The following is a 17,525-nucleotide window of genomic DNA, read 5'->3' on the forward strand; positions in this document are numbered from 1 at the left end:
GCCAAAATTAGATTCACAAAATGTTTAGGGGTAGGCATACCCCTGCATCTCCCCCAGAAGAAAAGCACTGATTACACATCATTGGCAATAACAGGACTTCAATTGGGCTGCAGTCCAGATTTAAGTGGGTTATGAAGTAAGCTATGCTGAGACATATTAAAACAGTATTAAATGTTCAAAATGGGTTAATTGTAGGTAATGTCCCTATTTTCTGAGGTGTGTTGGAGAGTATGCGTATGCCCTCTGATTAATGTTTGGGGTACATTTGGTTTAGGGTGCTTTTAATGTAAATGTTATTTCCCGTGATGTTATAAATATTGGCAAAATGTTGCAACTAGAGCAAAATTAAAATTTCGCACTATTTTAAAGTTTGAGGAAATGTCATAATCTTATTTTGGAACATTTTCAAATAGTGCTTCTGAACTTTATCTTTGAGGGGACACTTTTCTCTACTTTTGCATATATTTAAAAGCCTCAAGATCAAATAACATCCATAATCAGAAATGTTTAAAAATGAATTAGAATATTGATTTGAATTTTTGTTTTATTTAAAAAATAGGGGAATCTGCTTGAGAATTAATTTTTCTCAGCTGAAGTTCAAAGTGAGCTAAGAAAGAAAAGGGACAGTAGCCCAAGAAATCAACAATCAAAGGCACATTTTCTGTTCAGATGACTCTGAGGAAGTAGCACGAAGCTGAGCAAAGTCACATAATAGGCTAACATGACAAGTGCAACTTTTCACTGACTACTAAGACTGTCAGTCTTTGTTTCATTCACCTGTCTACTTTCACCCAGTTGCATTCACAGAAACTTTGCTTCCTCAAAATGCTTTGTCGTCAAGTCAGATGCATTTAGCACTTTGAAGCTCAGGGTATTCTTCTTCAAACCTGGGGCAATAAGAAGATAAGAAGAGGCCGCAGAATCAGGCCAGTGTCCTGTCTAGTCCAGCATCCTATCCACACAGTGGCCATCCAGATACCTTTTGGGAACTCAAAAACAGAACCCAAGCACAATAAGTCTCTCCCCTCTTGCAGGTTCCAGCAAGTGGCTTTACCAAGGATACTGCCACCAACCTTGACTTATGGCCATTGTGGCTTGTAGCCATTGATAGCATTATCCTACATGAATTTGTCTAATCCTGCATGAATTTGTCTAATCCTGTTTTCCTAGAATCATGGAATCATAGATTTGTAGAGGTGGAAATGACCCAAAGGATCACCTAGTCCAACCCCCTGGGATGCAGGAATCACAGCTAAAGAATCACTGACCTCCCTGAATACCTTGGCGTAAGCCCTGTTAAAAACAGTGGCGCTTACTTCATGTATACGATTGCACTAGTTGCTATATTTGTGAAATTTAAAAGAACAAGCTTTTAAATTAAATCAACTAAGCTTTACTCAGAGTAGAGTAGACTCACTGACATTACTGAAGATTATGAGGTTAGGTCCATTCATTTCAATAAGTTTGCTCTGAGTAAATACCATTAAATGTCTTTGTTTTATTTAAGCAATAATTATAAGAGGAGATGCAAATTGTTGCAAACCAAGACACTTAAGTTTATTCTAGTTTTTTACCAACTGAAAAAAATAAGAGGTGGCATTGATGTTGAAAATGGAAAGCATCAACATTTACAAAACAATAGGTCGGTTTGGGGATTTATAAACAGTATGTAGACTTCAGGGTTATCGTAGAAACAGGAAACATATTTCTGAGGGAAAGCTGCAAAAATAAACATCCTTGTGATTAAGGAGCAGCAATATATTTGGATATTCAACAGAAGTACCTTTGGCTCGTAATATATTATTGAAAATAATATCATAACTTGCTTCTCTCATTGGAATAAGTATGTGAAAGACTCATAGGTTCTTATTCTGATCCATCACTTTGAGCTTCATGAACTTCAGAAAACAAAACATTGTAATTTAAAACTAACTTCTCATTTCTGTTCACTTGTTACTTTTTATCTTGATTTTGTGTGTGTATTTCCAAACATTCAGCTGTATCTTTCACTTGATACAGAAGGGCCAGGCTACCATATCCAGGGGAGCGATATGCTTCCCAGATTGCACTCCTAAATTAAATACCTGAAGCTGTTCTGTGAATTGAGGACTTTTCCAACACCAAGTTCAATGAGTTAGTTTGTTCAGTTTAGTCAAACGCAGTAACATGCTGACATCACTAACACTATTATCTTTGAATCTTGGATCCAAGAAATTTGGAGCAGTGTAAATTGGCTAGATAATAATAATAATAATAAATGCAGAATTTTGCATTAATCTGACAAAGAGAACATTTCAAATATGGGCTCCTCAATTTTCCTATTTTTGTATTTAATCGAGAAAATATTGAGATGTTTGTGAATACTTTCAAATTATTTCTCCTGATGTTTTACATATCTGCTTCAAAGACAGGTGATTTGCTTAGGATACACTAAACCTGCATGGTTTTTGAACCACACAGCAGAATGTAGCCCACAACTATGTCCTGTGGCTTGCTAGATGACCATCTAAAACTGTTTTTGACATTTCCGGCAAGCAGCAACAACAACCACAACAGGAATTTTACCAAGCCCCTTGCTGATTGACAAGTCAATGGGTTACAGGTTGTGGAAGCCTGGCATGGATGAGAAAGACCCATGAAAACATAAGAAGTCCAAAGGTGCATATCGATTCCAGCTTCCTTTTCTCACAGTGGCTAACCAGAAGCCTGAGGGATGCCCATAGGCAAGCCATGAGCACAAATAGCACTCAATTCACTGTTATTTCTTGACTGAAGCTAGTCAATCGGGACACAGGAATGCTTTTGCAATATAATGAACAACCTGTATAAATATTAATACAACCACTGTAGTAACCTTATTCTATCACTGTAATCTTATATTCTATGTAATTAGAAAGACCTAAAATTGAAAATCCGTCTTTGTTGAATGACCAGAAAGCCCCCCCAAAGTCAATTTTCAAGTTCACTGATTAGGTCCAAAGCCAGCATTATCCATTTACGCAGACTCTAATTCTGTAGCAATGTTATTTTTCTGGTATGAAAACATACCGCTAAATGAGACATACACAAATGTGTACCTGATGATAAGTCAGATAAGAAGCTTTTGAATGGATCAGTTTATGACTAATTTCAATTAGAATGGCAGTAGCGCTATGCGCTTTGGCAGTGTACAGGAATAAGCTGTGGGGAGCTGGCTGTGAAGACAAAGAGAACATTTTGTTTTTAACCAATTAATCTGTTTTGAAAAAGTTGCACACTCGAGGTATTTAAAGCCTGGAGCACTGGCAGCAGTCTTGTATGCAGTTTGAAGTCCCATTACGCAAGCAATCCTGTAGCATATAATGTAACAAAAAAGTGGGTGGTATGGCAGAATTCCCTACCGATCTCAAGATCGTGGCTTCTATTGCCTGGGAATTGTATCTTGGCTGGAATCAAGTGTCATCACATGACAGTGATTGCAGTCTGGACACGTATCATTTATGGTATGTTATTTTTTCCCTAATCTTAGCTTTCCCTTTACAGTATCAGATACAAGCTGTTTAAGTGTGATATTCTTGTAATGCTTGTTCCTCTAAATTGCACATGCAGGTTGGGAATTGGATGTGTCTGTTTATATTATAAAGAGACAATGCACTGTACCCAAATATAAAATGAAAGCTGAGCTGAAGTTTCAGCTGTCCTCTCCCCTCCCCCCACTTCTGTAGGAAATGTTTATTCTCACTGAAAAAATATGGGGATCAATAGATGATGTAGTCATATATATTTTTGAAGTTTTATGTTGGTTTTTAATTTAATTTAATTTAATAATAACTTTAAAACATATATATACAGTCCAAAACATGGTTGCCAAAGTTTACATACATACACACATGGATAATGTTATTTGTATGCTGTCTTTCCATAGTTCAAATCATGCACAAGGTGAAACATGAAAAAAGCGTGCATACTTACGGTAAAACAAAAGTAGCCATAAACAATAAGTAAAACATTAAAAAAATCACAATCAAATTGCACAATTTCAACATAAATAATAAAACATCTAAAATAAGAATGCAGCTTTCCTCTTAAGAGCTGGAGTTAGCGAGAGACTGAGGGAAGCTGGAGTAATGAGTGTATGGAATAAGAGCAAGAAGATGAGGAGGAAATGGGAACTAGAGAATGGGTGCAGATCTAGGAAGACTGGAATGATACATGGGTAGAAATCTGAGAAAGGAAAAAAGCATACTATAATACCAGAAACGCAAGAGGCTAGAAGTAGATTCTGCTCTGACTGTCTGGCCTGTGCCAGTTCTCCAGTTTTTCTAAACATTGTGAATTGAGCAGGATTAATCCATCCACTTAAGGTACAGTTCAGTAGGCCTTTCCAGAGGTCATATCCTGGAGTATAAAATGCCAGCCACTGAATGTGAATCTGATTAAACTTTTTATAGTTTCTGACCCCGGGATATGAGCTGTGAAAGAATGTGTTTGTTGTTTGGTAACTGATAGAATTTGACAGATGCTCATGGAATGTAATTTTTGTTTTGCTTATGGTTTTAAGGTCTAAAAGAATTAACTGCTGTTTGAACTTTCATGGTGCATAATGTCTATGTTTCAAATGTGAACCAGGGTCACATTAGAAATCCTTGATAAACTAAAGGGATTTAGCAAATGTGCATATTCTGTAGTTATTCCCAGTTGTCTTACACATACTTCATCATCTGCCCTATTATTTGTGCAGTTTCTGACAGAGGTTTGCATGTACCAGTTTAAGCTTCATTTTCCCCTGACCCCTACCCACTTTTGTATGAATGGCATGACATTCCAATTGGAACTGCCACAATTCCACCCTTCTATCCCTAATTTCCAGTTTCTGCTGCCTTTAGCTCAGTGTTGTTCTACTCTCTTAACAAGGACAGGCATTCAATTTGCATGGGTCTCTGGGGGCAATTTGGCTCAGTCATCTCCATCACTTGCCTCCATCACCTTGCTGACAGCTTTCATGCTAATGGTGGCATCATGTCATGTGCTTTAAATGTATACAGTGGTGCCCCGCAAGACGAATGCCTCGCAAGACGGAAAACTTGCTAGACGAAAGAGTTTTCCGTTTTGGAGGTGCTTCGCAAAACGAATCTCCTATGGGCTTGCTTCGCAAGACGAAAATGTCTTGCGAGTTCCTGCGGGGGTTTTTTCCTCCCCCCCTTTTTCTAAGCCGCTAAGCCGCTTATCAGCTGATCCGATAAGCCGATAAACCGCTAAAAGCCGCTAATAGCGCTAATAGCGCTAATCCACTAATCCGTCAATGGGCTTGCTTCGCAAGACGAAAAAACCGCTAGACGAAGAGAATCACAGAACGGATTCTTTTCGTCTTGTGAGGCACCACTGTACTGTGGATCTGTAATTTGTAGGCAACTGTCCTCCTGTCTCAGAGGAAGGGGGAATCTCATGCTTTTGAGAGGGAGGAAAGTACAGTGGAAGCCAGAACAATACCTAAAGCTCTTCATGGTCTTTCTGCTTATTCCTGTCCTATCATTTTCAATGTCAACTTCTCCTTGCTGTCTTAGAAAGGATAGCTTTAATGTACAACCTATTCTAGATTCACCTATTCATTCCACAATGCTCTCCAAACCATAAAATGAAGTTGGATTTGTCTTTACTGCCAACACAGAAATCTGCAGACTTTCATATGGTACTTTCCATAATTCATACTGGCACCTAGCCAACGAAGTCACTCTGGGTGTTTCTGGTAAAACATTCACAACTATTACATCATTAAAAAGCGCCCACGAGGTTGCTTTAATGGCATACTATCATTTTACCAATATGGAAAGAGAGCACCATTCATACAAAATAAGTAAATAAATTGTAGAGGTGCATAGCAGAGGTGCATTCAGATCTACTCTTGGTTTCCTAATCTATGTCTATTATTCTGAGCATCACCCAATTATGTGGAATTAGTCCCCTTGGGGTTTTTTCCCCCTCTGTAGCTGCAGCCCCGGTGTTCTCTCTCACTCATACAGATTCTTCATGAATCTGTATAGTGAAGGACCCCCCAGGAGAGTCCAGCTCCCGAAGGCCTACTTTTAGCTCGTTAAATAAATTCAGCCCAAATTGAAACCATATTGAATCCAGAAGCTTCCTCGGCTACAGAACAGACAGCTGAGAACAAACACTTTCCAGAAGCATTAAAGAAAAGGAGCTTAGTGTGAGGGGAAGGCCTGGGGGGATTGAGGAGACAGCTGAGTTTTGATCCTATGAAGTGACACTAACATCTTCTCAGGAACAGTGTGGTCACATTCTATGATCATCCTAGGTTTGGAGAGTTAAGAGAAGGGGTGAGCTCTCAGTGTTAAGCTATCTGGGATTCACTGGTTGCAACGTATAGCTAAATGCTCTGTCCTGACAAAGCCGGACCACTAGCAGTTGTCCCACTTCCCAGCAAAAAAATCTAAATTTATGGTACCATTTTTGTCAGCAGTGACTCATTTTCCATATGAAGAGGGAAAGCTGATGATACAGGTAAACCACAATCAAAATCTAACTGTTATGTACTGAAGTTCTCACCCTGGGCCAGCAGGGGGATACTGTAGATAGTTATGCAAATGAAGGATCGAAAGTGACATTCAGTGATTGGATAGTTTTAGAAAGTTGCTACAGTAACGTTGTACTGGAGCTCTATATAAGCAGGCTGACTGAGCCCTTCAGTTCAGTTCTGTTCTGGCCTCTGAATAAAGAAGAGTTGTTTGAAGAATCGCTGTGTCGTCTGATATGTTCACCCACAACTTAACACTAACCATCTTTCTTTGGGATCAATTTATTTGAGAAGTACACAGGGACTTCTTTCAATTTCTTGTATGAACAAGGCACTCTTCATTAACCTGTCATGCTGAGGTTTATCACATTATGACATAAGAGTGATCCCATTTCACTATGGAGAATGTGTAGCAAAAATATCATTTAAAAATTATTTAATTCAAGGGGGAGTTGTTATCCCAGGATAGCAAGCCTGGAATACCAACTTCTAAAACTTAGCTATGTAAAAACAACTTCAGAGTCAAAGCAGATTCCCATGTAACTGCATGCAAAATTTCCTGGGAAATCTTAGCCGGAATGGATTCTTGCTGATTTGACTTGAGCTAAATTTCTGTAATGTTTAACTCCATGAGCCTTCTCCCCATTCCCAGTTATACCTCACATTTTGCACTCTTTGAATGTGGCACTCACCCATAATATTTGCACTGCCCAGATGTGGGCACATGCCCACTCCAAAAAAGGTGGGCAGCCAAATTTATTGGAAAATATCAGCTAGCAATGTAGAAATAACGCCCTAGCAAAATGTCTGGAAGTGCTATGGACCCTTTTTCCTGCTTTCTTGGGCAACAACTGTCACAGAGTTACAGCAGCAGTCCGAATTACTGGAAGGGGCTGGAAACAGTATGAAACTAAACAGAAAATTTCCAGCTCCAATTTCTGATCTTACTGCATCTGTAGGTTTATTAGCTGCAAATTTGTGGTGTTCTGTGGAAGAGTTTATGGTTCCATATAGGTTTTTTCCCCCCTTGGCTTCCTAGGCAGAACCACTAATAGCCTCTAAGAGGCAGAAAATTGAGCTGAGGCTATCTGTTTTCGTCTCTCTCACTCTCCGGCCCCTCAAGAGTTATTATTAGTTCCAGGCTGTGTGTCATTGGTTCAGACAAATCACTCTGGCAGGCCTGTCTGGCAGTCATCATTTTGCTACTGTCGATTTACTTTTACTCTTAAATAAACATTGATCGAGGTGTTCTAAATATGGTTCCATGGAAGCTCTCTAGAACAATAACAAGTTCAGTTAGCCTGCTGCTTTTCCAGGAGACCAGGCGGAGTTTTAAGAGGTTCCTCTTTTAAAAGCAGGAATAGGTGAAAAACCTGAACTGGCAGCTCTGAATGTGGTTAAGCGAGTAAGGGTTTTATAGCCGTACCCCTCACACCCATTTCCCTCACCCACCTTTGGCAGAAGACTGAGCTTCAAGAAAGACCATTAACATGGACAAGAGACTCTTTTCATATACAGTGGTACCTCGGGTTAAGTACTTAATTCGTTCCGGAGGTCCGTACTTAACCTGAAACTGTTCTTAACCTGAAGCACCACTTTAGCTAATGGGGCCTCCTGCTGCTGCCACTCCGCCGGAGCACAATTTCTGTTCTCATCCTGAAGCAAAGTTCTTAACCTGAAGCAATATTTCTGGGTTAGCGGAGTCTGTAACCTGAAGCATATGTAACCTGAAGCGTATGTAACCTGAGGTACCACTGTACCAGTTTATATCTATTTGGAGTCCTCTGGAGCGACACAGAATGTAGTGTTGCTATTGTTTGCCAATTTTCTCGGGGGGGGGGGATTATTTTAGTTTTATAGAGTTACATGAACATTCTCTCGTTGGAGCTATTAAGCAAGGGAGTGCTCATCCAGCAATATTTTATTTTATTTTTAAGTAAGGAAGACATGAACAAGTCCTGTCAGGGAGTTTGGCTACTCAACATAATGAATGTCCCAGGCACAATCCCAGTTGGTGGGTCACACAACGCTTTCCAAACTGCAGTTGTGTTATAAATTATAGTGCTGGCCAGAGAGAAAACTGTGTTTTCCCAACAATGATACAGCGTTCTTCCAGGCAGGGACATAATGGGCCATTCGGCTATTGCAAACAGGTTGTTGACAACAGGTTGTTGTATGTTTTTTATAATGGATTTCCAAAGAAAGTGGGGTTAAATGGGGGCAGAGGAAATACATTGTTTGGATGCCCACAAAGTCATGTGCACTCTGTGACAATGCAGTTCTAAGTTCTGTGAAAATGCAGCATCCACCAAGACAACTAGAGCCGTTGCATCAAAAAAAGTTCTTAGTATAACATTCTGTTTTTTTCCATGATGTTGACCATTGACTATACAGTGGTGGTGGTGGTTGTTGAGTCGTTTAGTCGTGTCCGACTCTTCATGACCCCATGGACCAGAGCATGCCAGGCATTCCTGTCTTCCACTGCCTCCCGCAGTTTGGTCAGACTCATGTTTGTAGCTTCGAGAACACTGTCCAACCATCTCGTCCTCTGTTGTCCCCTTCTCCTTGTGCCCTCCATCTTTCCCAACATCAGAGTCTTTTCTAGGGAGTCTTCTCTTCTCATGAGGTGGCCAAAGTATCGGAGCCTCAGCTTTACGATCTGTCTTTCCAGTGAGCACTCAGGGCTGATTTCCTTAAGAATGGATGTGTTTGATCTTCTTGCAGTCCATGGGACTCTCAAGAGTTTCCTCCAGCACCATAATTCAAAAGCATCAATTCTTCGGCGATCAGCCTTCTTGATGGTCCAGCTCTCACTTCCATACATCACAACTGGGAAAACCATGGCTTTAACTATACGGGCCTTTGTTGGCAAGGTGATGTCTCTGCTTTTTAAGATGCTGTCTAGGTTTGCCATCGCCTTTCTCCCAAGGAGCAGGCGTCTTTTAATTTCGTGACTGCTGTCACCATCTGCAGTGATCATGGAGCCCAAGAAAGTAAAATCTCTCACTGCCTCCGTTTCTTCCCCTTCTATTTGCCAGGAGGAGATGGGCCCAGTGGCCATGATCTTCGTTTTTTTGATGTTGAGCTTCAGACCATATTTTGCGCTCTCCTCTTTCACCCTCGTTAAAAGGTTCTTTAATTCCTCTCCACTTTCTGCCATCAAGGTTGTATCATCTGCATATCTGAGGTTGTTGATATTTATTCCGGCGATCTTAATTCCAGCTTGGGATTCATCCAGTCCAGCCTTTCGCATGATGAATTCTGCATATAAGTTAAATAAGCAGGGAAACAATATATAGCCTTGCCGTACTCCTTTCCCAATTTTAAACCAATCCAGTTCTAACTGTAGCTTCTTGTCCCACATAGAGATTTCTCAGGAGACAGATGAGGTGATCAGGCACTCCCATTTCTATACAGTGATACCTCGGGTTAAGAACTTTTTTTGTTCTGGAGATCTGTTCTTAACTTGAAACTGTTCTTAACCTGAGGTACCACTTTAGCTAATGGGGCCTCCCACTGCTGCCACCTGAGGTAAAGTTCTTAACCCAAGGTACTATTTCTGGGTTAGCGGAGTTTGTAACCTGAAGCATCTGTAACCTGAAGTGTCTGTAACTTGCTGCATTTTAAGATGCTAATGGATTCACAGCCTTAGTATATTCTGCAGCCTGATGTTTTCCCACCTTAGTGCAAATATTTTTCCCTGTTTTGTTTTGTCTGATTTGGATTTGAATAGCCCCATGGACAGAAAGGTGGTCTAAAAGCTAAGCCAGGCCACTTCACAATCTTGTTTGATGACTCTTTCTCCATATTTAGCAATTTAGACGAAATGTTTTGGGGAGGGTTATGGATATATGGTTGCAATTATGCAAATACATCCCAAAGATTTGCTCCAGGACACTGATGGGAAAGCTGGAAATGAAATAGTAACTCACCAATGCTAACATAATGTCATCTTTTGTGACATTACACTGATGCTGCAGCTAGAACACTTCGTCCTAAGCATTTATTTGTTGGCCCAGAAAGCCTCTAGACTGGCCTATAAAGAACTCTTATAGAGTTGTTTTGCTATAAGGAATGGCCTTGTCAAGCTATCACCTACGCAGGACTAGTTAAAAAATGGAGTAAATCAAGGTAGACTTTTCCATTGCAGATGAGGTTGGAGCTTGTGTCAGCCTTATCTGATCCTTCCAAACTCTGTTCTCAGTACCAGAGCTTTACCCTGAGTATAGCTTATGCAGTAAGAATAGGTTCTGAGTGCATATTCCTCAACAATGAGTAAATAAAGAGAATGCTGGAGAAGGGTGTCTAGCTCTGAGGGAGTTGTTGCAGACCCACTCGCAGTGCACCCCACCCCACAGGCGAAGGCAGTAAGCAATGATAGGTGGAACAATCCTGACACAACTTTATGGGGTTAAAAATTGGTCACAACCTTTTCAATCACAGATGTAGGTAGGCTTAGGCTTAGACGTTGGCTGTGTATCCACTATCAGCCTCCCAGGGGAAGGCTGAAGTTTGTACAGGGTTGTGCCTGAATTATGGGCCAGCTCAAGACACAGGTCAGCTAAGCTGATACTCCCCAGACCTCTACTGGAAGCCCCAAGGCCCTTTGGCTTCCCACTTGGCTTCAGGACAGAAACTTCCACTCAGACCCCTCTACCAGGGCACCCTGAGATCACACCTGCTTGATGTCAGGGTGATGAACCAAATCACGCAGAACTGGACTAAAGATTCCACCCAATGCCTTGTCTGCCGAAAGTTGTGGCGATTCTTATGAGGAATGCAAGAAAGAAAGAAAAAACCAACAGGCCTGATTTGTTTGCAAGCAAATTCAAATACAGCGACCATTTGAATCACAGCAAGGTCTTTATATAAGGTGCCTCAAGAACAGCATATGGGGTGGATGGGCTGCTCTTCTGCTGGCCATGCTACCGATCTCCAGCGAAGCCGGCTGTTACCCTTTGACGCCAGACCAGAGTGAAGACTTGCTGCAGTCTTCAGCCAATGCCCCACCCCTTGCCAAGGCTGATTGGGCAAAAATTCAAAATTATTGGGCAGGGAATTCCAGGATCCCTTGCAGCCATCTAAGGAGGATCCCGATGGTTGGCCACAAGGCCGAAAGAATTTTTCTCTTCCGGTGGGGGGTGGGGTGGGAAGGGAATCATGATGGGCCTCAACCACTGCCCAGCCCAAAAATGGGTAAGTGGCCCTTTCTGGTCAGGCGTGAGCTCCTGCGTCTCTTTTTGTAGAAATTAAGCACTGAAGTAGTCTAGTGGAAACTAAAGTATTATTCTGAAGGAAATCTTAAGTCCTAAATTGGTAGCAAAGCTATATTGCAAAGGTTTGTCAAGCAGCTCTTTCATATTTTGCCTTGCTCAGTGCTAGCATTCCTAAGAGCAAGCTCTAAGAAAGGGCTTTTGTGCGTCTCAGTTCATTTGCATTTTGGTCTAACTTTTGCCCCTCTAGCAAGTGCATTCCCAAACAGAGTTCAGGAATGGCACCCCTATTCAGAGGGATCTGATGAAAAATACAGTCATTTTCTCTCTGCCAAGCAGAAACTGAGAGGTTATCCAGATAGGCTCTCAACATAAGTGAAGAATGCCAATGCTTATTCGGAAAGAGCTATTCTTGTATGTGCTTGCATGCTGCTTGATATGCAGTCAAAAATTACAACTGTCAATTAAAGCCTGTGAAAGTGCTTGGAAGAGCAACTGAAAAAGCAAATGAGCGGCTTACGTTTTACTAATTATATTAGCTATCAATTGATGTTTTGTTTTTACTAGTTCTAACATGGATCATGTCAAAAATTGCCAGACTTTTCATGTTCATGGGAGAGGCTGCTTGGAGGACTAGACCGTCATAATGGAAATATTATATTTCACAATTCCCCACCCTGCATTCATAGGAATTCCATTAGTTATGGAAATTTTGATCTAAGCAAGCGCTATATCAACAATTGCAACCCAATACAGTCATCCCTTTAAAGGCGCCTCCAGACTTTTGAGTGGGATTCAATCACATATTGGCAAACTCAGGTTGTGCAATTACAGTGGGAAGATCCAAAAAGATCAGCCTTTTTTGCAATAAGGAAAATGATGGGAAAATGCAGTGGAAAGTGTGGGGTGACACTTGATGTAACACCATCTAGTCTTCCCACAAACCAATCGGAGTGAATGCTCTGTAGCTGATGTCTGATCTCCCTGCAAACACATCAGGATAAATGTAAACATTATCATCATCATCATCATCATCATCATCATCACCATCATCCACTCTTCACCACATGGTCTCAGGTAAGGGCGCAGCAATTCAAAATATTGAAAACAATTAAAAACAAATCAGACAGTATTCCAAGTACACAACGTTCCAAGTGCCATTGCATCATAGATTTGTGCAATGGCTTTATGATAATGGCAGTTTTATTGTCAGTTCCTTTCCTAATAAACCCTAATATGGATTTTAAAATATATATATATCGTGTCACAATAGGCACTTTGCAGTCCTTCAGTATGGAGGCTGATCTTAGGGACAAGTTACATATTTTTTGTTAAAAGATGAGCAATTTAACATTGTAGTTCTTTAAGAACTTTCAGAAAGATGTCATCTGAACACAGTGATTTTTCCATTTTCCATTTGTCAATAAGGTCTAAGCCTTTGTCCTTTATCACCACTATTTTCCTCAGTTCCTCCGATTCCCTTCTTGAGAAAGTTAGTTCAAGCACAAGTGATCTGCCCTACGTCTTTCACTGTGTAAACAGAATGCAGAGAATTCATTCAGCTTCTCTGCAATGTCCTTGTCTTCCTTTAGCACACCTTTTACTCCTTGTTGTCTAAAGGCCCAACCACCACCTTAGCCAGTTTCCTCTTTCTAATGTATTTAAATATTTTATTGGTGATGGTCTTTATGTTTAAAATGATGTGCTCCTCAAATACTACTACTAATAATAATAATAATTGCACCCATTGTTGTCTGCTTACACTTCTTTTGCTAAAGTTTGTGTTCCTTTTTGTTCTGTTCATTTGGGCAAGACTTCATTTTCCTGGACCACAATTTCTTCCATTCTTGATGCATGACTTCTCCCCTTAGCACACTGCTTCACTGGACACCTTTTTAAAAAGCTCTCCTAACCCCACACATTTCCTTCCCTATTTCCTTTGTACTAATTCTTCAAACCCCATTTTCCCTCAAGCCCATCATTCACTAACCTCCCCACTTCCTGTGGAGATATGATGTAACCAGTAGTGCCTTGATCTTATCCGAGCATTTTAGTCAACCTCTGCCAGGAGATTCACCACCACTGCAAAATCTTACAGAGCATTAGATTACAAAATGATTAGCCATAGTTTTGGGGTTTTTTTAACAGTGTGTATTGCTTAGGCTGTTCTCAAAAGCAGTGCTTTTATCTGAGTTTTCATTTGTCCACGTCTGTAACTGAAGGAAAAGATATAGTGAGAAGATAGTACATCCAATATAAAAATGGCTCTTTCCCATTACGCACCTCCCTGTAACAGGTGAGAGACATTTAAGACTCACCTGTTTCTGTGTCACTTGAGAAAACACCATTGTAGTAGTGAAGTTTGAAATTAGAATGTCATAGAAGACTGAAGCCTTTAAAAATTGGGAAATATTTCTGGTCACAAGTGGAGTATGCTTACCTCAACTGCAATCAAATACCTTAAGCACACTGAGCAAAGAGTTTTGTGGTCATTACAGCACTAGATTTCATGGACCAGAGCTATCTTCAGTTGCATAAAGTGTGATTCAGTTTTCAAGTATACATACCCTGGATGTAATGGTGTGTTTGTGTGTGTGTCACTGTTGGAATTAAGAGTCAATGGGATGCAACAAGTCTGACAGCTCAGTCAAAGCTCAAATATATGTAAAATGACCCTTTGCAGCAACAGTGGTTGGTGACAACAGAATTGTTTTAGCATTGCTGAGAAAATTCACTCCTATAGTGGAACAGGAAACCATTATCTCTACATAGACCCAAATGAATAGAATTGAATTCTTTAATGTTGCAGTTTCACACTGGCATTTCTCTTTGAAGTTCCTTTGTTCCAGGGTAGCCACTTTACTGTGTGTGTGTGTGTGTGTGTGTGTGTGTGTGTGTGTGTGAATATCTGAGATGTTCACCTACTAGTCTGTTGTGTTGGGGTCTCTGAGTTTAAGTAGGTGTTATAGCATATGGATCTAACTGCATGCAAACACTTTTGACACTGATTTGTGTTACATGGTGCTTCTTTCCACTGCTAATAAGAGGCATGTCTAGCCCTGCCTACAATGGATAAGGGCACAGGGGAGTTACAGGGTAATTATGAGGCAGTGGTTGTGGGGGAGAAAGGAGGGAAGTGGGTGTTACTAGGCAATTAGATGGCAAATCCCATTTAATTCCAGAGTAAATTCATGGTTGTTTCTGTCCTTTAACCACAACCCCATTCATGTGGTAATTATTTTGGGGTCCATTAAGTGCAATTACAAAGTAATCCACAGGAGCCAGTAATTACTCAAAGGTTCTAAGATATTCACCAATTAAAACCCACTGGGCTACCATGTAAATAGAAATGGTCACATGGCATTTATGAGTCAGGATAGTTCCCTGCAACGTGTTTTATTGTGCTGGCTTCTTCTATGAATGGGACAATGAGGCGATGGGTAGTACATAATCTACACAGCAGCAAGTACCTCATTGGCCGTTTCAGACCAGAGAAATCCAGCGTGAATTATTTGTTCTGTTTCTTTTCTTGTGGATCGCCCACCCTGTTCAGATGGCATCATATTCTTTGGGTTAAGTTTAGCTAGGAGCTTCTCTTGTCTATCTTCATCACTGACTCGGAAATACAGGTAGAGGCATTTCTCCCGTAAATGGGCATCACTCTCCCAACAATTGAATTAAACCGGTTGGAGGTGAGGGGACACTATATTAGTTGAAAATTTCAATCCAAATACAGTAGGGGGGTTAACACACTCTGACCACTGAAAAGCATAATTAATGTTGGGGCCTTCTTGCATGTAACTCATGATATATCTCATTTCCCCTTGGAAAATTAATGGTGCTTTCAGATGTCATAGTCACTCAATGTGACATGTGACAAACATGGCATGCCAACACCACCATCCCCCAAAAATGTATTTAGGCCTGTGCCGTCCCCCTCATTCCTTGTTGTAACAATGGCAACAATATATAAAATGGCAATAATGTATAAAAATATATATAAATGTATTTTTCACGCCAGTCTTGCATAGTTCACATATCCTCCTCCTAATGAGAGGGCATGTGTATTTCATCTTAGAATTATGTTTCAATCTCCCTTCTGTTAATGACTGTAAGTAAATGGAGCTGTTCTGGAGCTGTGCTTTGCAAGACTGGCTTGTGTGGCTTTGCCCTCAAATATCAAATGGGTGAAGGGAGCCTGCCATATCATTTCCTTAAAAGCACAGGTGGACAACATGGTGCCCTCCTGATGTTTTAATCATCACCACCACCACCCTCATTTTATTTGTATGCCATCTTTCCACACAGTGGCGGAGCTAGCTGCTTGGGCACCTGGAGCGGCGAACATGACGTGCACCCAGGGGACGGGGTGATCGGCGCGGCGGTAATCCGCCCAGGGAGGATTTTGTCACCCCCTTCCTCTGGGATGGCACCCGGGGCACACCGCTCCCCCTTCCTACGCCCCTGAGCTTACAACAAAGAAAACAAGAAAATCAACTATCACGAGAACAATTTCTAGACATAATAAAGCAATAGCGTAACAGCAACTATCATAACACCAAAACACAACATTTCACTTGCAACAAGATTGCATCGTCATCTTAATTTTATTGGTTTTGAACTACAACTCCCATCACCCCTGGCTATTGGCCGTGCTGGCTGGTGATGATGACAGTTACTGACTGCACAGCATTGGAGGGACGATGACTCGTTGGCCACCTATGCCTCTCGTTTTCTTTAAAGTAGCCATAACATAACTTACCTTGGCAGTAGCTGCTCTCTGCCCTTGTAGGCTACAGCTGCTGCTTCCCTTTTTCTCTGAAAACCAGGCAAGGCCAAGCAAGCAGTGAAGAAAGCACTCTGTTTGAAAATGCATTAAATAATTTCCTCTTCCTTTTGCTTGGTTTTAGAAATGTGTTTGAGAGAAGGACGGTGGTGGTGGTGAGTGTAGGATAGACTGGTAGAATGCCAAGTCCTAGAAGGGCAGCTAAGATGCATCAGAGGGAGTAGCTCAGATAGGGATGCTGGGGGTCCAGGATGGTGGTATTACTAGAGGTCTCTGGAGCTTGGCTTGGCTCAGGCCTGATTTGTCTCCTAACAGGGAATATTCCAGCATTTCTTTGATATTGTGTTTCCAGACATGGGTGGCTGGATAAACATACTTGGAAAGCTCATCTCCAGTGCATAATGACTGTGTTTTTCCAACCCTTTGGAATGTGTCACACTCTGCTGAGCTTTTCTAGCTTTCTTAATGATGCCTTTGCTTTTCTCTCTCCCAGGGACCTAAATTATAATGAGCTGGTGGAATTCCCAGTGGCCATTAGGACACTCGGCCGACTTCAAGAGCTGTAAGGCATTTCTTTTGCTTTCCTCGAGGAAGAATTCTCAGAGATAATCTGGCTCCAGCTTTAATGTGGATGGAACTGCCATTCCAAATGCTAATGCACATTCCTCTTTCACCAGGCCTCTCATAAATTCAGCATGCCCCTCTCCCCGCACTGCAATAAATGCCTCACGGATGTCATTAGTGCCAAATAGAATTTCCAGAGTTGTGGTACCAGTGGGCAGATCGCCATGGGGTGTAATAACTATGGCCTTTGGCCAAACACATGAGACTCGCACACAAACACACCTCCGCAGAGAACTGCTGAAGGCCCACAGCACTGATGGGATGGGCATATTTTGCTGTGCCAGTTTCTGCAGCCCCTGCTGCTTTCCACCTCTAGGGCTATGTTCCTTCAGAAGAAGCTTTGAGGCTCTAATTATTACCCTCAGTGGAGCATTCTCATTTTCCACCTCAC

At 41.3% G+C, this 17,525-nt stretch overlaps 1 protein-coding gene across 1 annotated transcript in view; it reads left to right on the forward strand.

The window, feature by feature from the left end:
* Positions 1 to 17,525, forward strand: part of LGR6 (leucine rich repeat containing G protein-coupled receptor 6) — a 153,937-nt gene that overhangs the window by 110,699 nt on the left and 25,713 nt on the right. Inside the window, exon 7 of the mRNA XM_082227417.1 lies at positions 17,004 to 17,072. Within this exon, the coding sequence (XP_082083543.1) occupies positions 17,004 to 17,072 (69 nt within the window). The remainder of the gene's footprint in view (positions 1 to 17,003; positions 17,073 to 17,525) is intronic.

This window comes from Podarcis vaucheri (assembly GCF_965113315.1).
Source record: "Podarcis vaucheri genome assembly, chromosome: 6".
Classification (NCBI taxonomy): Eukaryota; Metazoa; Chordata; class Lepidosauria; order Squamata; family Lacertidae; genus Podarcis; species Podarcis vaucheri.